We start from the raw sequence: 24268 nt of genomic DNA, 5'->3' as shown, positions 1-24268 counted from the left end.
GGGTCCTCTGAGTTGTGGGGTGGGCGTTGTTACCACTGGGCCAACGGGACATGTGGTTGTGTAACCTCATATTTTCATTCAGCTTTTTAAACCAGTTTTTCTAGAATGTTCTAGAATGTTCTAGGACAGGAACTTGTCATTACCCAGATTTCTCTTTCTTCCTGCTTTTTCACTTTTCCTCTGGCTGTCTGAGAGGGAGGAGGTCTCCGGCAATTCTCTGTGCTCCTTGGAGGCATCTGTGAAGAAATTATTTTCTTCCCCATGCGGGCACTAATGTATTTCTTGTTTGAAATCGTAGTGAATTTCATTTCTATGGTTGGGTGAAGTTAACGGACAGAGAAGTTTGTGCTGGATTCTTGGACTTGCACAGGTGGACCCTGATGTATGGGACTTGTGAGTATTTCTTTTCTCCTCAGATAGCCATGTTGTAGAATGAATGGATAGTTGTTTGTGTCATTGTCTTGAAATTATCACATTTCTCGTAGGGTTTGGTGTGATAGAGGTGTAACATACTTCAATTGAGTTCTCTTGTTTGGAAATATCCTGATTTTAACATTTTGAGTTAGCAAGGTTTAGAGGGAAACATGGAGGTAACAATATTCAAATATGGCTGACTAGGAAGTCAGACCAAGAAGGAAATGACCTTCAGTAAGGAACATGTTCTCAGATGGGGAAATTAAAATCAAATGTTGGGAATTTGTTTTATTGTGAACTTGTTTTGATTCATTATCTCCAATGAGGTCACTTGTGACATATTTGAACGGTTGTACCAAATTTTGGATAATTTTTGGTTGTGCAACTAGAAAACTTGTAAATATTTCATAAGAATTGGATTGTTTACGGAACTTTATGTAAAGCGGAAGTTGTATTACTGTATGGGGTTTCGGTATAACATATGTTTAGGCACCTGCAGTGCTGTTGCCAAACTGATGTTGAGGGATGGTGGGCCAACCCAGAGCTAGACGTGGGCCAACTCTGAGTGAGACGTGGGCCAACTACACGATTACGGGGGCGTCGCCAGATGGGGTTTGCGCCACCAACCATGACTCAGATGTTCTGAACTTAACATGAATGAACTACAGACTGTTAAGTAAAACATACCCAGTTGGCAATGGACTCTAAAGACTTTTAAGTGTTTGACAACAGTCCGTATTGTGATCCGAACCAGCCAGTTGGATCATAAAGAGTTCTAGACCTCACTCCTGAAGACAGAATAGCTACTTCGTACTTTTTGAGCACTGAACTTCGATGTCATTATTTTATTCTTTTTTGAAGATGTGACTATTTACAAGACATTTTTGAACTTTGGTCGGCCTAATTAGATGATGGCGTCATCTTAGGTTGGGGTCAAAATTTTGTTTTGGGTTTTGGATTTTTGGGAATTGTCATATTATTTTTGAGGAAGGGTGAACGACTTCTTCCGGGGTTTTGATCTCATCATCTGAGCATCAATAGGAAAAAACCCCAGTTAGACAGGGGAAAAGTCAACTGTATTGTGTTTTGGTTTTAGTATTAGGCTATTGCCTTTTCCAAACTATACGTTTTGTTTTCTTGTGTTTCAGATCGTCTTTTTTGTATTCTATATTTGTGGAAGGTAACGGTGGTGAATGTGTAGTGACGTCCTGTTTGTTTGTCTGAACGTAATAAATTTCTTGTTTATCTTTTAAAACATTGTGTTAGAAAATACATCTTTTTAGTATGGGGCGAATAACTGAGTGATTGTGTGTGTGTAGTGAAATCGACCAATATAAATCCAGTCTATCACTTTAAACAAAAAGAATCCCAGGACCATTGGCTGCGATCGATTGGGATCCCAGTTTTTGGCCCTGACACCGCCCTTGAGCAAGATTTTGGCTCCTGGAGATCCCGATATTGCAAATTGTCCTGTGAGAGCTCTCCGATGTTATCTGTCTCGAACTCGGCCTGTTAGGTCAGAAAGTCAAAAGCTTCTTTTCATATCTTTAAACACGGCTAGGTGTAAGGATATAGCTAAGGTGACTCTGGCCAAATGGATCTCCACTCTGATCAAACGAGCATATGCCTGGTGGCAAGTGCAGTCGGGTGATATTAGGGCAGTGTTGCCTCTCACCGCGGCTAGAACCCATGAGGCGAGAGCCTGGGCATCCACTGTGGCAGTTCTTCGGTCCGGCAAGCTAGCCGAGGTACTGGAAGCCGCTTATTGGCGTTCTGAGGACGTTTTCGTCAACTTTTACCTCAGAGACGTCGCTTCTGTCAGACAGGATGGAAGCTCCGCGCTGCCTGCCATGGTAGCGGCGGGACAGGTCCTGCGTGCCTAGTTTTGGTAAGTACCCACCACCTATAGTAGCAATCTGCTATATGTGAGTTGGGTAATAATATGTAATTTAATCCAAAATTTTAATAATAAATTTTCATTTAATTAATATACTTACCCAACTCACATCGTTTAAACCCTCCCGCCTCCCCGCTGTGGTGGTATTGGGTTCTAAAAAAGTAGTGAGTTGGGCTTCGTTCGAATGATACAAATGGCGGCGTATGCGCACGCATACGGATGTTGGACCGGACATCGGTCTGATATTATGGGATGGATCACTCTTTTTTAGGGTGGTCTCCCTTGTTACCAAGGGGAACGCGTACAGCGTTACCAGCACTGAACTAGAGTTAATTGCTATATGTGAGTTGGGTAAGTATATTAATTAAATGAAAATTTATTATTAAAATTTTGGATTTGGAGCATGTTCTGTAGAATGAGCATAACTTTCCTGAAAGACAAGCTAGAACGCTAAAATTTTCTGTGCAAATCATGCAGAGGCTACTTGTGTGTGTAAATAAATTTTATGAAGATTGTTTTATTTTTGGTCAATTTATGACGTTTTGTTTGGGTACTCTTTTTTTTGGGTCACCCTGTATTTGCATAGACAGTGTACTGTTTCAGAATATTCCGTTTGATCTCCGTTGCTTTACTTCGTTGCTTTACTTTGTTGTATTAATTATTTGTTTTGCAGCTTGTGCCAAAGTGTTTCATAGTCAAGGATGCAGGGTAATACTGGCAGGAAGAAGCGAGGAGAGACTGAATGCTGTCAAACGGGCCCTGCTCAAATCTAAGGTGCAGTGGTTTCTCTCCCCCCCCCCCCCCCCCCCCTCCCCCCCCACCCCCCTCCGGCTCTTCCAACTACTCTCTTCCAACTAAGTAAGACCTTGGTAAATGTGACAAAATCAGGGATTCAAAGGGAGGATTGAGTCTTAAACCCGTTAGGGTGGTTGTCGCGACATATGTCGCGCTACTTCATATGTCGCGCTACTGGCTCAGTCTGTTTACCTCCCATGGATGCGAAAACCTATATGACCGTTTTTCTTTATTTTTCTCTCTGTTAATTCACCAGTGGCTATGTAACATTTGTTACAGAATTGCACCAGTGTAAGGGTTAAAATGGAGATGTAGTCATAGGCTATATGAACAGAAAATCAAGGTCATAAAAAGGAGGAAGTCTGAAATCAGGGAGGAGAGAAAGATTGTGAATTGGGTTGGGGGGGTTGTAGGCTGGTCCAGATACCGATGCGTGTTTCTTTCAGGCGAGATATTCTTTCGGCTAGCCGCTCGCGAAGCTAGGAGGCGAGATTGTCCATGAAACGGTTTAATGGCTAGCTATGCAAGAATTAAACACCATTGGTTGATTCCGAAAAGGTCGTCTGCACTGGTCGGTAAAAAACCATGGACAGCCAATCGGATGGGCAGCTGCGTGGCGGCCATGTTTTCTCGCCAAACGAGCAAGCCCAAAGCTACCTAGCGTTCGAGGCGAGAATTCTAGCGTCACTCGCGGCGAGATGTGCCCAAGAAACGGTACTTCCTCACCCCACTGGACAATATCTCACCTATCCGGCCTGTAAGAAACAGGGGACTGGTCATGGTTTGTGTGTGCATTAATGAACAAGGGAATGTCATTATTCGAAAAGCATTCGGGCTGAAAGATTTTATTCATTTCTTGCCTTAAAGGTATACACTAATAGTTCAGGGATGTTGCCACAAATTCATACCTATAGGACAAAATGTCCTGAGCTCTTCAGTATCAATGGGACATTTGACTGCTTTCATACATTTTATTAGGACTTTATAATTTTCTGCAAAACACAAAATCAAGTGCACACACACATATCAGCATATGTACCAACATTGTGTGCGTATGTTTTATTATTTTTGTTTCAAACAGGACATACACAAACAAGTCGCGTAAGGCGAAAATACAATATTTAGTCAAGTAGCTGTTGAACGCAATGCAACGCAGCAAGACCGTATACTCGTGGTCCACCGCTCGCGGCATAGGCAGTGAAATTGACAAGAAGAGCGGGGTAGTGGTTACGCTATGCTGCATAGCACGCTTTTCTGTACCTCTCTTCGTTTTAACTTTCTGAGCGTGTTTTTAATCCAAACATATCATATCTATATATTTTTGGAATCAGGAACCGACAAGGAATAAGATGAAAGTGTTTTTAAATTGATTTCGAAAAAAAAAATTTGATAATAATTTTTATATATTTAATTTTCAGAGCTTGTTTTTAATCCGAATATAACATATTTATATGTTTTTGGAATCAGCAAATGATGGAGAATAAGATAAACGTAAATTTGGATCGTTTTATAATTTTTTATTTTTTTTTACAATTTTCAGATTTTTAATGACCAAAGTCATTAATTAATTTTTAAGCCACCAAGCTGAAATGCAATACCGAACCCCGGGCTTCGTCGAAGAGTACTTGACCAAAATTTCAACCAATTTGGTTGAAAAATGAGGGCGTGACAGTGCCGCCTCAACTTTCACGAAAAGCCGGATATGACGTCATCAAAGACATTTATCAAAAAAATGAAAAAAACGTTCCGAGATTTCATACCCAGGAACTCTCATGTCAAATTTCATAAAGATCGGTCCTGTAGTTTAGTCTGAATCGCTCTACACACACACACACACACACACACGCACGCACACACACACATACGCACATACACCACGACCCTCGTTTCGATTCCCCCTCGATGTTAAAATATTTAGTCAAAACTTGACTAAATATAAAAAGAAACAAACAAACTAAAAAGCAATCAAAAACGTCAGCACTCTTACTTTGATTGGCACACAAACTGCAGGTTTTTGCTTGACAGACTCGACAAAACAGTTTGCCAGTTCCTCTGTGTCAGCCATAAATAGTTAACCTTATTAAAAGACCGTTTGTGTGAATTTCCTGCTGTACCGACACCATCTACAAGTGACGAAACTTTACTTTCCGTGATTGGGGAGGTTTCACTTTCAGCGGCGACTCTCATTGGCACTTTTATTTTCCAGAATGATGCTACTAGTCATGTAACACATGATGCCGTTGAAACGCCAAACGCGTTCAGCTTCTGCTGTTCTTGGGCAGGCTTAATTTTTTCCAGTGTCGTGCGCTTCATCTCTAACCGAAGGCAAATTAAAGCAGACGCGAGACTTAGTCAGTTGGAGTTGTCTCCCGTACTCCTTACTTTAGTGTGCTATAGACAGACGGGTGTACGCAAACGGCTCATACCGCAAACGGTTCGGAAAACGCAAGATCTGCACTGCACAACTTCAGTGCACCTGTACGCTAGTGCGCTCGGTCGCTTTTTGAAGATTTCTATCATGAAAGGAAAATTATCAAATGACGCGCTGTCGGAAGGAATGGAGTTCTTATCGGACAATGACCGCGCTCAGTTGAAAACGATAGGACATTTGACCACCATGTGAATCGGACATTTGAGCCATTTAATCGATCTATGTCCGATGTCCGACGCCTAACGACATCCCTGATAGTTTAACAAATGACGGGCGCAGTGGCTTAGTGGATATGACATCGGCCTCCTAATCGGAAGGTCGTGAGTTCAAATCTCGGCCGCAGCGGCCTGGTGGGTTAAGGGTTCAGATCTCCCAGGTCAACTTTTGTGCAGACCTGCTAGTGCCTTATCTCCCTTCGTGTGTACACACAAGCACAAGACCATTTGTGCCCACGGAAAACAGCCTGTAATCCATGTCAGAGTTTGGTGGGTTATAGAAACGCAAAAATGTCCAGCATGCCTCCCCCGAAAGCGGCGTATGGCAGGGCTAAATGGGTCATACATGTAAGAACCCACTCGTGCAAAAACATGAGTGAACGTGGGAGTTTCAGCCAATAACCGAAGAAGAAGAAGAAGTACAACAAATAAATTCACTGCTGGCGAGACACACTATGTTGAAAACAATAAAGATCTTTTCTCACCATGACAATTAAGACAGGTGAAATATTGAATTTTCATCTCAGAATACACCATACATTTTCAAGATGGAGGAAAGGTCATGCTAAAGAGTGACAAATTAATAAACAACTTTTGAAAATTGCCAAAGCTTTAAGACCATTTTGGCAAATTTACCGAAAGGATATATAAATCCTCGCAACAGCCATGGAAACACACGGCTTATGATGTTGAACATGCAATTTCCGTTTGGGTTTGTGTGGGTTGTGAGAGAGTGCATAATCTTGATTTTGTTAAGGCAAAAAAAAAAATAGTCTGTTTACGGTAACCCGACCGACCCTATTTTTTTCGCGCGATCCTAGACTTTTTTTTGGCATTTGGGGGGGAAAAAAAGCAAAGCAAAATAACATAAAAATATGGTTTTTTGGGGAAAAAAAAAAATCCCGACCTACCGACCCTATTTTTTTGGCCTATGTTACCGTAAACAGACCTTTTTTTTTTTGCCTAATATTAAGGCAAACTTGTCCACGTGACATTAAAGGCCAGTCACTATAGGGATGGATGCGTCTGACAAGGAGCATGTGGGCAAAGTTTGCCTCAATAAAAGCAAGAGTATTCACTCTATCATAAGCCATGCATACAAACCTGACAGATATACTTCCTGAGTCCTTCTACTTCCTCGTGTGGTTTTTGGTTTTTTTTCCAAATAAAAAGAACAAAAAAGGTAAGTATATGCAACTCTATAGACTATAGAATGACAGTGGTACCTACGATAAAAGGACACCCCTGGGGCCAGTTGAAAGTGTCCCTACATTGTAGGTGGCCCGTCATATGATAGGTATATTTTGGTCAAGGTAATAGACAATGGGACTTCAGAAGGTGTTCGTTCATGGGAGCCAGTCCCCTGTTTCTTGCAGGCGAGAATAGGCGAGATTGGCGAGTGGGGCGAGGAAGTATCGTTTCTTGGGAACATCTCACCGCAAGTGACGCTAGCCAACGCTTGCCGACGCTAGGTAGCTTTGGGCTTGCTCGCTTGGCGAGAAAACATGGCCGCCACGCAGCTGCCCATCCGATTGGCTGTCCATGGTTTTTTACCGACCAGTGCAGACGACCTTTTCGGAATCAACCAATGGTGTTTAATTCTTGCGTAGCTAGCCATTAAATCGTTTCATAGACAATCTCGCCTCCTAGCTTCGCGAGCGGCTAGCCGAAAGAATATCTCGCCTGAAAGAAACACGCGTCAGGTGTCCATTTATCAGAGAGGCCTCATGTCGCAGGTACAGCTGTATAGACAAAGAGAAACTGCATTCACAATGTGACAATAATTATGATGTTGCAGATATCCCCCGTGAAAGACTATCAAGAACCAGCAATTTTAAAGTTGGACCTAGAGGATTTGAACTCCCTACATGAGAAAGGGCGGCAAGCGTTGCACTTATTTGGGGGAGTGGACATCCTCATCAACAATGCCGGCATCAGTTATCGGGGCTGCATTCAAGACACGACCATTGATGTTGACCAGAAGTTGATGACTGTCAACTATTTCGGTCATGTGGCTTTTATAAAAGGTATTCACAAAAAGGACAAGATTTTTTTTTTTTACTTATATCATTACTCATAATACATGTACTCATTTGTTTGATTATACCATCATACTCAGGCAGTATTCTTTGCGCCTAATTTTTCTTGCATCACCTGTTGATAGCAACTTGATTTATTGCTTTTTGTTTGCAATTGTAGTGTTTTTCACATCTTAATTTTTGAACGTACAATTGAGCACAAGATCAAGAATTTGTCAAAAAAGAGTGACGCGCTAGGTAGATGTAAAAGATATGACTGTGACAGTGCGGTTAAAAATCCCAGGTGAAATTGATGTTTTTGACAGACTGAGGTTTTAATGTTGTATGCCAGCTAAGCAAGAGATGCTGAGCAGTGTACATGCCAACAAACAAAATTTGTGACCCTCCACCACGAAATGAGTCGCATGTCACCTCTTACGGTTCTGCACTAGGCTGAATATAAGTCCGGGGAGTGTCTGGTAACAGTGTGAGGGTCACCTTAGTCACAGGCTTATAACTCAAACAGTTTTCACTCTTTTCTTCTTCTTCTTCTTCGTTCGTGGGCTGAAACGCCCACGTACACTCGTGTTTTTTACACAAGTGGAATTTTACGTGTATGCCCGTTTTTTACCCCGCCATTTAGGCAGCCATACGCCGTTTTCGGAGGAAGCATGCTGGGTATTTTCGTGTTTCTATAACCCACCGAACTCTGACATGGATTACAGGATCTTTTTCGTGCGCACTTGGTCTTGTGCTTGCGTGTACACACGGGGGTGTTCGGACACCGAGGAGAGTCTGCACACAAAGTTGACTCTGAGAAATAAATCTCTCGCCGAACGTGGGGACGAACTCACGCTGACAGCGGCCAACTGGATACAAATCCAGCGCACTACTGACTGAGCTACATCCCCGCCCCACACTCTTTTCTAAAATGGGTTTCACCACTGGATAGAGCATAACAAACTTCTTTAAGAAAATGTAAAAATATGAAATCATGCAAAGGTGACATGCGACTCATTTCGTGGTGGAGGGTCACATTTGTTGTATCTTAGTCACAATTGACTAACCATAAAAAGGAACATAATTTTATACTGTTTCCTAATTTTGTCACAGAAAATTGATTTATGATTGTGCTCCTTTAATGGCTTTACTAAACTAGCATTGATATGCTGGGCTCGAATTGACACTAACATCTGTGGGCATTGGTTTTTCAGCGTTGCTACCCGCCATGCTGAGCCAGAAGAGCGGTCACATTGTGGGCATCAGCAGTGTACAGGGAAAGATGTCCATTCCCTACAGATCAGCGTGTGAGTATATGCTGTTTGATTCCGTTTTCATGTTGTATTGCAAGTTTATTTGAATGCTAAATCTTAACGTTTACGTTTAAAGACGTACATTACCAGCAATCTTTTTGGTGTATCATGTGTTATGACAGCGTAAAATATGGATTAGGTTGCCTGAACTACAATTACATGTTAAAGCCGCAGTTTTGAAAGAATGTCTGCTATGTGGTACAGCGACTCGTTCCTCCAAGTCTGTTATCATTAGTTATCAACACCCAGCTTCCCTATGCCCACAGGCTAATTTACAGGCCGTCTCCAATTTCACAGGAAGACACGAAAGTGAACAAAACATTGACTTCCCCTTTTTTCTCGGTCCAGTAATCAGAGATACCACCATACTACTGCTTATCTAAACAGTTCCAGACACTTGTTGGATAGAGGGTGTGAGTGTCAGTTGCGCGTCTGGAGGTCATTAATCAAATCTTCGTACTCGCAGAAAAGTTCCTCCCGAACTTCGCCTTTAAATTAATGTTTTGTTTTTTGCTTACAGAGTCTAAAATTATCTGTTGTTTCTGGTGCTGTTGTGTTCTCAAGCCATTTGCGCTCATAGCAAGCGTGCACGTGTACATTGTCTCATCTTATTGTCATGATTGTGTGTGTGTGTGTGTGTGTGTGTGTGTGTGTGTGTGTGTGCCTCTGTGTGTGTCTCTGTGTGTGTGTGTGTGCATGCCCATGTGTATGTGTGTGCTTCTGTCCGTCTTTTTGTGTCTTTGTGTGCTTGTGCATATGTTCGCACACATGCATGCAACCATATTTCACTTCAAACAAACAATTCTCTTTGTATCTGGTCTGCAGATTCTGCATCAAAACACGCACTTCAAGCATTCTTTGACTGCCTGCGTGCCGAGCTTGCCGACACCTGTGTCAGTGTGTCGGTGCTGAGTCCTGGATACATCCGCACCAATCTGTCTACAAGTGCTGTGTGCGGGGATGGTTCTGTTCACGGAGGTAAGCAAAGGCTATGGGGTACAAAACTAAAATATTGATTACAGGTATAAACATATATATACCGTATTTTCCGGGTTACAAGGCGCTAAAGCGCATAAGGCGCACCCCCTTCTTTTAAAAAAATTGTAATCCAGTCACCCATTGGGCGCAGGGGGCTGATAGGGCGCACCAAAATTGAAAAAGTATACCGGTAACAAACGGTCGAAGAATAAAAATAAGCCGAACATCAAAGGAAGAATACAGAGTGGAAATATGTGTGCTCTGTGTGTGTGGCGAGATCAAAGGCAGGTCCATTGTGATAGCTGGGATGCCTTGTTTATAGACACTGACTTTCTTCCCAGGGGTCAATGACCCAGTTTTAGCTATGAGAGGTGGTTCCCCTGTCATATCTGAGAGAGGAAACACTTCGTGCACCGGGGTCAGTGACCGAGTTTAACCTATGGGGCGGTCTCTTTGATGTCTTGAGAGGAAACTTGACCAGGGTAGTACCTAGTTGCTGAAACATGCATTATCACAAATTGTTTGACTGGTACTCAGGCGGTCTCTTTGATTTTTTTCGTATTTCATACATGGATTAGGCACTTCATTATACAAGGTGCAGGGGTCAAACTCGAGAAAAAAGTCGCGCCTTATGACCCGGAAAATACGGTATATAAATTCTACAGTGGAACCCCCATTTTAAGACCTTCGAAAATCTGAGAAAATCACGTCTTAAAACGGGGTCAAATTTACTGAGGTTATGAACAGAAAGTCTGAGAAAACAAGGTCTTAAAAGGCAGGAAGACTTAAATTAGGGGGTCTTAATAGGGGGGTTCCGCTGTATATACCTTTTGCTTTCCAGTTTCAGAGCAACAAGTATTTGTGAAAGATACGCGCATTTCTTATTTTATAAACGATCATTTACACCACATCAGATCCCAGATCCCTGGATTTTACATGGAATAAGAGCGTTTATTGACATGGACACACACCGAAACTCAACATTATGGCTGCTGACCCTGTGCAGGGTGGTATTTGTTTGCTGAATATATTTTGTAGATTGACACCTGAGTCACTTATGAAATTAGTTTATAAAAAATGTCATACGCTTAAATAGAAGTGAACCTGTTGGTTTTTGGTATGTGTCCATGTGGAAGGTTGCTGTTATTATATGAAAAAGACTTCATGGATTTGTGATGGTGTGCATGATTGCTTACACGAAAAGGATAGTACCTTTTCATGTGGTTCTGTTGCTCACAGTTTTGGATTGTCTCCCTTGGACTGCATGCACAGCACTGCCGTGTATTGGCAGAAGGCAGTAAGTCCAAATTTGGTAAAAATGAGATTTTGATATCATAATGCAGATGGAAAAAAGGCGCATCTTGTGTCAATATTTCTAAGATGTGCGATCAATATTTATGGACTTTTTGAAGAAGTAAGTCCACTAAAAAATTTTTAATCGAAGGATAAAAATCGGCAAATGGAAGCAAGTCCAGGGACTTTTGGTTTTCAGGTTTGCACTGGACTTACTTCCTTGCAAGCCTCAAAACGAGTTTGCATGGTTCAGCGCTCTATGTCCATTAGCCAATCGCGTTCACCCTTTTGTAATCCTGACAGCGATTAACCAATCAGAACTAAGCTTATTGTATCATTATTTCCCTGGCCTTTGTCGGGGAAAATGGCGATGAGAGCTGCCGACGTGTTCAACTATCTGAAGCAACAGTAAGTTGGTTTGTTTGTTTCATTTTTGTTGTTGGCAGTTTTGCGTTCCGGTCTGAAATGACTCTCTCTCAATAGGTGTATGGGAATTTACAACGACAACACAGATTTTCTGACTGATTTGGGTATTCCAATGTGCACTTGCATTACGGAGCTAGCAAGTAAAATGCCATAGTTCAAATGCCCATTTATTATAGTTTTGTTGTTCTACGCTACTTCCACCGTGACTTCTTGACTATTCACTTCTGTTCTTTTCATCATGATATTTATGGATGCATTTAGCATGTTTCTAATACAAAGAGATATTTGTTTTGATCTAGAATGAGTGACTTGTGGTTGAACAACACTAGTACTAGTCTTGAGCACTGACAGCGTGTTAGATCTAAAACTGGAGGATTGTTCTCCCGTTTTTTTGTGCTTCCAACCATTGAAATAAGTATTGTGTCCTATTATATCTGACAGAAATGTGATTCGAAGCGGGACAGGCAGCGACGACAGCTGCAGCACACAGTCTGAGGGATACTCGCCACCACTGCCCCCTTTTGCTGAAGGGCCCAAAACAAGGTATGTTTCACTTACACAGCCAAAAATAGTGTGCCATTTTTTCATTCCTTTCTTTTCTCGGGCTGAAGAGGTATGTTTTAAAATGAGCAACATCTTGACATCACTTTCGTTGCAGTAGTATTAGTATCAGCAGCAGCAGCAGTTATCGTTTGTCATTACAGTGGCCCGGAGGGGAGATGGAGGGAGGGGGTGGGGGTGCGCGGGAGAGGAAAAGGATGATGTGAAGAAGGGTGGGGAGGAGAGTTGTCAATAAAATGTCTCACTTTTGCTGCCGTTTTCATTTGACAGATGTGTAAGCGACAAGGGCAGACAAGACCAATCCGTGGAAGAGACTGTGCTCCCCCAAACAACTCAAGGCGTTCACATCAGATTGCAAGGAACAAGCAGGTATGGTGTCGGTTTCATTCACTTATTGAAGTTAGTGCAGATTCGAGTTGTTCATTTCTTTTTGTTCACATTAAGAACTGCTAGACTCATCCCAGATATAACATTAAAACTCGGATCGGCAAACGGCGAAGCTGGACAGTCATCCCTGCACAAAATCACACGCCACTAACGTAACAAGATCCCTCTACCCAGCTGTCGTCAGAAAATATGATTGGCAAGTAATTTCGAATAAGCTTCACAATAGCAGACATCAACAGCGGAACCGTCTGACGTTTCTATATTGTCTATGTAGAGTGTTTATTTTGAGCATAATTAAAGATCAAGAACAGAATACCCTGGATATTGTTTTTGTCAATCAGATCACTCATTGATTAAAAAAAAATGTATTTCACACCACGTAACACATTTATTTACACAAGCTGTTCCCAAGGACTGCATTTGTGTAAAAGTATAGAGTTGTGTTTGTATTGCTAAAAGTCTTTAACGCGTTTTTGTTGGGAATAAAGACTCATGTGAGCTTGTAACTTGAATCCAGGGCGGTGATATTCTCTGAAGATTCTCTGCAAGTCAATCGCACCAAACATAAAAAAGAGATATTTACTTTACCATCAATACTGTCCTGACTGTTGTCGTAATTGTTTTAACATCTGATAGAGTTCAAATCCACAAGAAAAGTACATCTTGTTACACTTAGTGAAGAATGTTTTAACACAGGCGGGAAATCGAGACGAGGGTCTATTGACTGTGTCAGTGTGTGCGTGTGTGTCTGTGTGTACATGTAGAGCGATTCAGAGAAAACTACTTGACCGATCTTAATAACACTTGACATGAGAGTTCCTGGGTATGATATCCCAAGATTTTTTTCATTTTGTCGATAAATGTCTTCGATGACGTCATATCCGGCTTTAAGTGATAGTTGAGGCGGAACTGTCACGCTCTCATTTTTCAACCAAACTTTGGTCAAGCAATCTTTGACTCAGTCCGCACTTTGGGATTGAATTTCAATTAGTTAATTAGATTGTTCATTAAAGTTGTCATTAGAAACACATTTTCACTTACCGATTAAAGTGTTGCTTTGTATACCGATTGCTTTGTATTCCGCATCTTCTCCTGATAATCGTGTTCACCCACTGTTGTCTGATCCTACGGTTATTTGTGTGGTAGCTTGTCGCCATTATAATGGGATATTGTTAACTTTTATGTTGACAGGTGCTTAATCGGTGACTGCACCATTGCTCCTCATACATACGACGATTCAACACACGTTTCCGAAACATCAAGCCCCTCCATCCTAAGTGACGCAGATGATGCCTTACCTTCTTATCTGCTCAGACCTATGTTCCTCTGATGACCAGACGACACCAGCGAGGAAGAAAAATCCAGACAGCAGGATAACAAGAGACATAACATCAAGTACCTCCATCCTAAGTGACGCAGATGATGCCTTACCTTCTTATCTGTTCTGCTTTGAGAATGACTCTGACCTATGTTCCAACCATGGCAAGTGGCGAGACATGGTGTGCAACACTATTGCTTCCCAGCCTCAGTTATTCGAACAGTGCGTGGGTACAACCATCGACGACCACCTTCGGGACATGCGACAGTTGGGCAGGTGGGCAACAGCTTGCGAACTCTACGCCATCGCAACTTGGCTCGGTCGTCACCTGTACGTGTTCTCGCCACACCCTGGGCAAGGCGACAACGCTGCAGCGTACAGATGGCTCTGATTCCCACCCCAGGAGGAAGCTGTCGAAATTGTTGGTGGGCATGATGAGTCGGTGCATCCACGGTATATCACACTGTGTCACACTCATGCCAACCACTTCGACCGAATTCGTCCGTTGCTGGCAGGTTGCAACTGCGAGATGCAACCACCTCGGCTTGCTGGAGAAGAGGCCACAATGGATCTTACCTAAATGACAATGCCAGCAACATACGACGGTTATGGACCGACGAAGAGGAAGAGGAGTACTATATACTGACAACTTTCAGTTTGACAATAACAGATGATGAGCGCAGAGATGCAGAACGTTGGGACGAGGAGGGAGAGGGGGTGGGGGGATTGTATATTGTTTGTTAGTTATCCGAACAGGCTCATGGAACAAATCTACATCCAGTTAATCGCTGTAGTAGATAATTGTCATCAGTCGGATGGCAGAATGTCAGTGAATAGTTTTAGAAGGGGTGTAGACTAACTGGGGGAGATGGGGTGGTAAATGAATATACTACATCATATTTTGCAGGTTTGTGGTTTTGCTAGTTGAACACTCAACTACAATGTTTGTGGACACTGTGTAAATTACTATGCAATTATACTAGCAAATGTAGCGCGCATGGTGTACAACTACAAATGATTATATAGTTCATCACACAGTTTTTAAGACTAATTAAACACATATTGTTCAAAAGTGGAACACTTCAGCTGAAAGTGAACACTGCACGATATATATATAGTTAACACTGGTATTATGGCGGCTTGTCAAGCCAGTTCTTTTTGTCATGCTGTTGCTTTAATGTTGTGTCCTTTGGAAATCGTTAGTCAAACTCAATAAATAAAACGTCTTATTGTCAGATCCTGGATTCTAATTCGTATTAGCAAACGAAAGCGAGAGAGACAGTGAGAAGGAAAACAAAAGTGTGTGTGTGTGTGTGTGTGTGTGTGTGTGTGTGTGTGTGTGTATGTGTGTGTGTGTGTGACTGTTACAGACAAGCAGCAAGAACAAAGCGTGTGTGTGTGTGTACACAATTTCTTAGATTTTTATTTTTATTTTAAAATAATTGCGTTCAAGTCAATATTTTTCTTGTGAATATCAAAAGAGAGTATCAGACTTGTATTAAAAATAATGGTCTTTTTAAACGATATCAATGACACAAGAACGGATTAACAATAAAGTTAATCATTGGAGAGCGACCACAGAATGATAAGCAAAACAAGGAACTCAGACAAAGACTAACTTAAGCATGTGTTGAAATTTAGGAAAACGGGAACATTCGTATCAGTTAATCACAAAGGAAAATACAAATTGTTCACCAAGGAAGTTGTTTTTGCATTCAGAAAATCACGAAATCACTGGACGTAAAGTCACATTTGAAAAACGTTCCAAAAGCAGTGTTGCGTGTATTTCTTCTACTTTCAATTTTCTGAGATAATAAATTAGCAGAAAGCAGTAAGTCCACTTGCTGCTTTATGCCTTTTTCTCAGCCAGATATAACGCTAGGATATAATATGGCAGAAAGCAGTAAGTCCAATGCTGCTTTTTGCCATTTTTTTAAAATAAGATTTAAGTCGGGATATAATTTGGCAGAAAGCAGTATGTCCTCTTACTGCCTTTTACCATTATTTTTAAGTGAATGAGTTTGGGGAATTAATTCGGCAAAAGGCAGTAAGTCCACAAAAATCATTATTTCTAAGTGATGAATTAAATGAGGGTTTTAATATTCATAGCAGAAACGCACAATAATGCCCTACATGTTATCAGCAAACAAAGAAATCATGTAAAGCTTTTCATTCCAAAACAGTGATGCAAACAGAAAATGTCGATTTTCTCGAAACTATGTTTCATGGACTTGCTTCCTTCTGCCTTTACACGGCAGAGCAGCCCGCGGGTTAGGGGGAGTCCCATATTGGTTGGTACGAGAAAGAATTTACCCGATGCTCCCCAGCATGTCTTAATGCGGCGACTAACGGATTTTGTTTCTCCTTTTACCCTTGTTAAGTGTTTCTTGTATAGAATATAGTCAATGTTTGTAAAGATTTTAGTCAAGCAGTATGTAAGAAATGTTAAGTCCTTTGTACTGGAAACTTGCATTCTCCCAGTAAGGTAATATATTGTACTACGTTGCAAGCCCCTGGAGCAATTTTTTGATTAGTGCTTTTGTGAACAAGAAACAATTGACAAGTTGCTCTATCCCATCTCCCCCCTTTCCCCATCGCGATATAACCTTTGTGGTTGAAAACGACGTAAAACATCAAATAAATAAAGAAAGAAAGAAAGCTTCACTGTTGTCTCAGCAGAGTTGTGTTGCTAAACTGTTGTTCACATGATTAATTTTTGTCTGATTTTAAACAGACTTATGTTTAATTCCAATCCACAACCATTAATTCATTGATTAATTAATTAATCATTACGTCAATGAAAAGTTGTCCAGAAGTTGGAGAGGTAAAGACGGGTGCATTGACATATTGTTTTGTAGTTAAGAGCTTGGTTTTTCCATGTGTAAGGTCTGAGACCACGCCGCCTGGTGGGTTAAAAGTGGAGAAACTTTTGATTTTCCAGGTCAGCTTATATTCAGACCTGCACTAGTGCAGCTACCCCCCTTTGTGTGTACATGCAAGCACAAGACGAAGTAAACATGGCATCATGTCCGAGTTTGATTGGTTATGGAAACATGAAAATACACAGTACTGCAGTATGCATCCCCTTAAAAAAACAAAAACCGAGTATATTGTAGGTAAAAAAACGTCATTTGCGTTAAAAAGAAACACACACTCGTGCAAAAATATAAATATACATGGTACATGTATTTGCAGCCAATAAAGCAGATGAAGGAGAAATTAGAGAGGCAAAACTCAGGACTGGGTGGCCGAGTGGTAACGCACTTGCGCTCGGAAGCGAGAGGTTGCAAGTTCGACCCTGCAATTGGGTCAGGGCGTTAAGCAATTTTCTCCCCCCTTTCCTAACCTAGGTGGTGGGTTCAAGTGCTAGTCTTTCGGATGAGACGGAAAACCGATCGAGGTCCCTTCGTGTACACTACATTGGGGTGTGCACGTTAAAGATTCCACGATTGACAAAAGGGTCTTTCCTGGCAAAATTGTATAGACATAGATAAAAAATGTCCACCAAAAATACCCGTGTGACTTGGAATAATAGGCCGTGAAAAGTAGGATATGCGCCGAAATGGCTGCGATCTGCTGGTCGATGTGAATGCGTGATGTATTGTGTAAAAAATTCCATCTCACACGGCATAAATAGATCCCTGCGCCTTGAGTCCGAGTCTGGAGATACGCGCGCGATATAAGACTTCATATAATATAATAAAAACTGGGGAGGATTTGGCCATGCATGTGAACAGCAGTGTGGAAACAGGTGTGTGACCGGTTTGATTGGGTCATTCCAGGATTTCAATAATTTGATGTGTAAAATATCAGAACATTTCAGTTAACATGATCCCTGTGATGTATCTGTGTATTTCTGTTCTTTCAGTCATGGACAAGACCACAGAGTCGGGGATGGCGGCTGAGGCTGTGGCTGAGAGAGTACTGCGGTCAGTGCTGTATCGTCAACCCGAAGAGATCATCGCTCCACTTCACCATCATCTGGCTGTCATTTTGAGGGTCGTTGCTCCTCAAGTCTTTTTTACCATCATGGCAAAAAGAGCACGCAAGCAGCGGAAAGATTATGTGAAGCATGACTGATGTATTTGTGATAACGTTTTTTTTATGATTCAGAAAACATTAAGCATCAAACTCTATTGTTGTTCAATTGCTTCTCAAGCAATGACAAAGAGAACTTAATTGAAAGCAGCAGAAAAATGATGTACTTGTGATAAAAAAAATAATTTTTCATAAAAATTGTAGCCTTGATCTATATTGCTCTTGTTTTGCTAAATTGTTTCTCAAGCATTCTGCACCGTTATGGCGACGAGAGCTTGAAACAAGTCGCGTAAGGCGAAAATACAATATTTAGTCAAGTAGCTGTCGAACTCACAGAATGAAACTGAACGCAATGCCATTTTTCAGCAAGACCGTATACTCGTAGCATCGTCAGTCCACCGCTCATGGCAAAGGCAGTGAAATTGACAAGAAGAGCGGGGTAGTAGTTGCGCTAAGAAGGATAGCACGCTTTTCTGTACCTCTCTTTGTTTTAACTTTCTGAGCGTGTTTTTAATCCAAACATATCATATCTTAATGTTTTTGGAATCAGGAACCAACAAGGAATAAGATGAAAGTGTTTTTAAATTGATTTGGACAATTTAATTTTGATAATAATTTTTATATATTTAATTTTCAGAGCTTGTTTTTAATCCGAATATAACATATTTATATGTTTTTGGAATCAGCAAATGATGGAGAATAAGATAAACGTAAATTTGGATCGTTTTATAAATTTTTATTTTTTTTTACAATTTTCAGATTTTTAATGACCAAAGTCATTAATTAATTTTTAAGCCACCAAGCTGAAATGCAATACCGAAGTCCGGGCTTCGTCGAAGATTACTTGACCAAAATTTGAACCAATTTGGTTGAAAAATGAGGGCGTGACAGTGCCGCCTCAACTTTCACGAAAAGCCGGATATGACGTCATCAAAGACATTTATCAAAAAAATGAAAAAAACGTTCGGGGATTTCATACCCAGGAACTCTCATGTCAAATTTCATAAAGATCGGTCCAGTAGTTTAGTCTGAATCGCTCTACACACACACACACACGCACACACGCACACACGCACATACACCACGACCCTCGTTTCGATTCCCCCTCGATGTTAAAATATTTAGTCAAAACTTGACTAAATATAAAAAGCAGAAAGATTATGTGAAGCATGACTGATTTATTTGTGATATGTTTTGCTGGGAGAAAAAATGGCGGTTGGGGGGGCCGGGGGGGATGGGTTTTGAAGGGGGAAGTCAACGGGGGATTGTTTTTGCACAAATGTGTTATACTTGTTCCTGGTGTTAGTGATGGCTTCATTATGTTGTTCATAAAAAAGATTGAGCAAGTGAAATATCTAAGCATGTCTGCAGATCCTTTAATTACATCTTCAAGTCTGCATATGAGCGCACATACGCACACACACACGCATGCATGCACGAACACACGCATACACATACACATACACACATACACACACACACACGGACGCACACACAGACACATACACACACGAGGGGGAAACAAAATTAGATAACTTGTTGCCCATTTCACGCATGAAGCAAGACTATTACCTCCCTTTGTCTGTTCGGCCAGGGAAAGTGTCTTTTTTGCCAGGTATAGTGAAACCTTCACCGTGCTTCCTGGGTCGTGGACGACCCATAGCCTCACAAAAGTGTCTGTATGTATCTCTAAAACTATTGGGAATTTTGGACTGAGACTTCATGTAATCCTCAAACACGACCCACATCATCCAGACTGTGTAGTCAAAAGCTTGATCCGGTGAAGGAGCTGGGACAAGAAAAGGTGTCTTTTACTTGGAAGTGTTGAACACTGGAGCTTTTGTACTTGTGATTTTGTGAGTGTGTGTGTGTGTGTGTGTGTGTGTGTGTGTGTGTGTGTGTGTGTGTGTGTGTGTGCATGCATTATTTTGTGAGTGTGTATGGTTTGGCATGTACAGTATTATTTCATTATTGAAATATGTAGGTTACAGCCAGAAGCTCAAGTTATAACATTGAGGCAAAATCAAACGTAGTGTCTACTGCTGGAGCCTGGTAGCTTAGTTGGTAGAGCACTGGACTGGCGTTTCTCAGTCACAGGTTCGAATCCAGGCCAGGACGAAAGGGGGTCTATTTTATTTTCATGTTCAAAGTCGGTATCCATGTTCCACTCTTGTCACAGTGTCACCACTGTGGCATTAACAAAAAAACTTGATCATTCTGCCAGTAGTGCAAGTGACTGATTACCCCTAAAATCACACACACATGGGTAGCGCCACTCTTGTTGCTGTTCGCTTTCCACTTGGAAGAAGCAACCTGCTCATCCCAGTAATGGGATGATACAGTCATGAAAATGGAATAACATTCTTGACTATGAGGTGATCCCAAAGAGAAACGAAAAATTATGCATAAAATCAAACACAATTCAAGTTAGCCTATACACTACTTGCATTTTTGACCAAACTATGACATTTGACACAGATTATGACAGCCATGCAGTGTTCTAAATGGCCATGCTGGTGCAAGAATATCTGTGAGGGCCCCAAAGGGTTTAAAATCGTGATCGTGATTGGCGATTTTTGACCTTTCTGTGACCGTGATTGCCGAAATTTCCATTTCTGTGATCGTGATGGGACTTTGCCCGTGATCCGTGATGACAAAAAAATCAAGTCTCGTGATCGTGATCGTCATTTGTTTTCGTGATCGTGATGGGCATTATTGCAAAGCATTTTATTTTCAACGTACATTTTTCACAGCTGTATCACTCTATGATCCTCTATTCGTCAAGGTGTTCGTGATCGTGAAAACAAAAATCAAGGTAACTGTGATCGTGAAAGCTAAAATTTAATTTCCCTTCCCGTGATCGTGATGATACCCCCCCTTTGGGGCCCTCATCTGTGAAAAACATGACAGTTTACTTCTGTCTCCATCAAAATCACCACTCTTGCATTTTTGTTTGCTTCATTTGACTTTTTCAATCAAACTAAAATGACAACTATTGTCTTTGTTTGAAGTTTTGTTGAATTGACCTTTGTCTGTTTATATGAATTAAATAAACCAATACAGTTGATGTTGAAGATACTGTTTTTTTGTGTGTGTGTGTTTGAGTGTGTGTGTACAGGATTGTGTGGGTGAGAGTTTGTGTGTGTGTGTACAGGATTGTGTGGGTGTGAGTGAGAGTTTGTGTGTGTGTGTGTCAGAGAGAGTTTGACTGTGTACATGATTGTGTGTGTGTGTGTGTGAGAAAGTTTTGTGTGTGTGAGAGAGTTTGTGTGTGTGTGTGAGAGAGTTTGTGTGTGTGTGTGTGTGTGTGTGAGAGAGAGAAGAGTTTGAGTGTGAGAGAGAGAGAAGAGTTTGAGTGTGTGTGTGTGTGTGAGAGAGAGTTTGTGTGTGAGAGAGAGAGTGTGTGTGTCCTTGGCCCCTTTTAGTGGAAGATTAGAAGGCCCAAAAACCAGAAGGTTCATATTCTTGCTTTTAGAAGGTTCCCATTCCTCGTCAATACTTGATCTTTGGAGCGCTCCTGTCAATGTAACGCCGACTTTTGGAAGTTCTCTGATTCCTTTTCAAAAAGATTGTGTTCACATTGGTGATATTAACTCTGAAAAAGTGTACTTTTTATGAGAAAAAAATATGTAAACCAATGTTTAAGATAATAATTTGTAAACAGCAAATAAAATAAAACTTAACATAAATCATGCACAGTTGTTGTGAACTGAAACTCTGATGAAACAGTGACTTGAGAATGTAAAGAGGGGAGAGTGGGGTGAGAGGGGACATTTTACTGTGTCTTGAACCTATACAATAGATCGATGACAAGGCCAAAACAGTGCAGTGAGCTTCAGGAGTATATTTTCTACGGCAGGTTTTTTTCCGCATTACATCAGTGCAGTGTCATTTTCGGTGAACTTATAATTTGAGCGTGCTCGTTTTAGGTTCAGGTTATGCAGCCGATCCCTGATCGACAAATCCGGAACGCCCTCTCAGATGGCATACTCGATTATTCGTCTGCAAGACGAGAGGTTAATTCAGTCCTCAATCTTGCTCATTCTGCCGTAAGTGCAGATGCCGGGCTGTTACCACCTAAACACGCATACACTTGTGTATCTCGTCAAAAGCCGTGAGGGCGTAAAACTCGAATCATTTAACTCATATCATGTCCTTAAGAGGCGAAATATTAAGCCTGTAGGACATAAAGCATTCTCTCTTTCCTTGCGAAGTTCACTTTGCTGCACGAAGCTTTGGCACTAGATGTATGATAACAAGACTTCACTTTACATAGTCATAAATATCATGGTTTTACTAATCAGAGTGCAGCGCTAATACTTGTTCATGCATTCATGATTTCTCAGTTTACAAGCCTGTAAGTTGCCCCTTCGGTTTGTTTTTCTCTCTGTAGGCCTTTAATTGCTAGTATGTGAGTCAATCTGTCCGTCGCGTACACTGTGTACGCGCAGCTTTACCGGCTCTCTGTCAGTCTGTCTCTGTCTCTGTCTCTGTCTCTGTCTCTCTCTCTCTCTCTCTCTCTCTCTCTCTCTCTCTCTCTCTTACCACACACACACACACACCGTCACACACACAGACACACACAGACACACACACACACACACACACACACACACACACACACACACACACTGACAACACACACACTCAGTGACACACACACGTGTACACACTCATTCAAACACGCACGCGCTCAGTAAATTCAAGTTGATTGTTCATTTTACATTTTACATATCTGTACACCAAAGCATCAACTCCGAGAAAACGTAGGATGTTACTATAAGTTCTAACAACAAAAGTACAGAATTAATTAATCTCAAAAAGAAACAAACAAAAACCATGGAGACCCCGGGGATTGAACCCGGGGCCTTTCACATGCAATGCGAACGCTCTACCACTGAGCTACATCCCCTACTGTTACAAGCGTTCACGGCCAAATAGATATTGTCAGACTGTCGTTGTACATGCCTGCGAGGTCCTGACTGACTTTTTTCCTTAGCACCAAAATTATGAGGCCAACACCAAACATAGCACTCAACTCTTGGCCAAAACGCTACCCTTATCCGACACAGTAAACCGCATTCTAGCCGATAGCGGGGTGAAGGTCAGTGAGCTGGCCAGGGTCCCCCCGCCCTCCTACCCGCCTTGGCTTGAGGAAACCCCTACTATCATATACGACAGTGAAGATAATACTACCAAAAAAGATAACCCCGTCTACCTAGCTACTGTTACAAAAGAAACCCTAAACTACAAATTCTCGGAGCATTTAAAAGTCTTTACTGACGGATCCAAATTTGCAGACGGCAGCGTTGGCTGCGCCTTTGTGATCCCAGATCTCAAAATCTCAAGGAAATATACTCTTAATAAAGACATCTCCATATTCTCAGCCGAGCTATTTGCCTTGCTCATGGCATGCACTTTTATAAATGACCTCCCAGTCACACCGCGTGCGGTAGTTTTCTGCTCTGACTCGCGCTCTTCATTACAAGCTCTGCATCGAAACACATCAAATCGGGCAGAGCTACAAAGAGAAATCCTCTTTATATGTCACCAGTTAATCTCATCCGGCACATCCGTATCATTTCTCTGGGTCCCCTCTCACGTAGGGGTCCGGGGAAATGAACTGGCGGATGTCGCTGCCAAAGAGGCGGCGGAATCTAGCCCAGCTAACACTAACATCGGCTACTCAGTAACCGAGTTCTACAGTAAAATCCGTAAACTCATTCGAAGTCAGTACGTAACATCTCTGTCCTATCAACCCATTGATATGAACGATCTACACCCCGATCTCCCAACAAACCTCCTCACTATCTTCAGACGCCTCCGTGCCGGCGGCTGCCGCTTCCATATCTTTAACAAGTCCTGCCATTGTGGAGAACCCTATTCATTTCAACACATTTTCGCTCCATGCGCTACAAATAGAATTACCTTTAAAACCTTATATGACCATATGCAGCTCCATGGTCTGAGTCCCCAGGATTATCTGCGCAGTAGCAGTTCTCTAGGCTGGTCACACAGCTTGCTGCTGTGCCGACTGGTCAGGGACTCGGACATGGGGCTGTGGGTATAACTAAGCCCAGATTATCACATCAGCGTGTTTCAGCTTGAGGTCGAGTGGCTCCCGCCATCCCTCCTGATTCCAGCGACTACCTTCTAGACAACATATCCTCACCCAAGGCCCACT

General features: G+C 41.8%; 2 protein-coding genes, 2 long non-coding RNA genes and 1 other non-coding gene across 6 annotated transcripts in view; 3 read left to right on the top strand and 2 right to left on the bottom strand.

Moving 5' to 3' along the window:
* Positions 1–21151, top strand: part of LOC138958105 (dehydrogenase/reductase SDR family member 7B-like) — a 34756-nt gene extending 13605 nt beyond the window's left edge. For both annotated transcript variants that reach the window (XM_070329168.1, XM_070329167.1), the window contains exons 3-7: positions 2985–3085; positions 7551–7779; positions 8985–9077; positions 9909–10061; positions 17915–21151. In XM_070329168.1, the coding sequence (XP_070185269.1) occupies positions 2985–3085; positions 7551–7779; positions 8985–9077; positions 9909–10061; positions 17915–18126 (788 nt within the window). In that variant the 3' untranslated portion in view covers positions 18127–21151. The remainder of the gene's footprint in view (positions 1–2984; positions 3086–7550; positions 7780–8984; positions 9078–9908; positions 10062–17914) is intronic.
* Positions 1–24268, bottom strand: part of LOC138958108 (uncharacterized) — a 353780-nt gene that overhangs the window by 44198 nt on the left and 285314 nt on the right. The gene's annotated exons all lie outside the window — the stretch shown is intronic.
* LOC138958103 (uncharacterized) lies at positions 269–1669 on the top strand. Its single transcript, XR_011453297.1, has 2 exons — positions 269–393; positions 904–1669. It is a non-coding gene; the product is annotated as an uncharacterized lncRNA (long non-coding RNA).
* Positions 11490–14058, top strand: LOC138957058 (uncharacterized). Its single transcript, XM_070328232.1, has 4 exons — positions 11490–11762; positions 12222–12323; positions 12612–12710; positions 13920–14058. Exons 1-4 carry the CDS (start codon positions 11719–11721, stop codon positions 14056–14058), a joined length of 384 nt encoding a protein of 127 aa, XP_070184333.1. The 5' UTR covers positions 11490–11718.
* Trnaa-ugc (transfer RNA alanine (anticodon UGC)) lies at positions 22925–22996 on the bottom strand. The gene has a single exon. It is a non-coding gene; the product is annotated as a tRNA-Ala (tRNA).

This window comes from Littorina saxatilis, linkage group LG2 (assembly GCF_037325665.1).
Source record: "Littorina saxatilis isolate snail1 linkage group LG2, US_GU_Lsax_2.0, whole genome shotgun sequence".
NCBI lineage: Eukaryota > Metazoa > Mollusca > Gastropoda > Littorinimorpha > Littorinidae > Littorina > Littorina saxatilis.
This window is presented reverse-complemented; position numbering and strand designations above follow the sequence as displayed.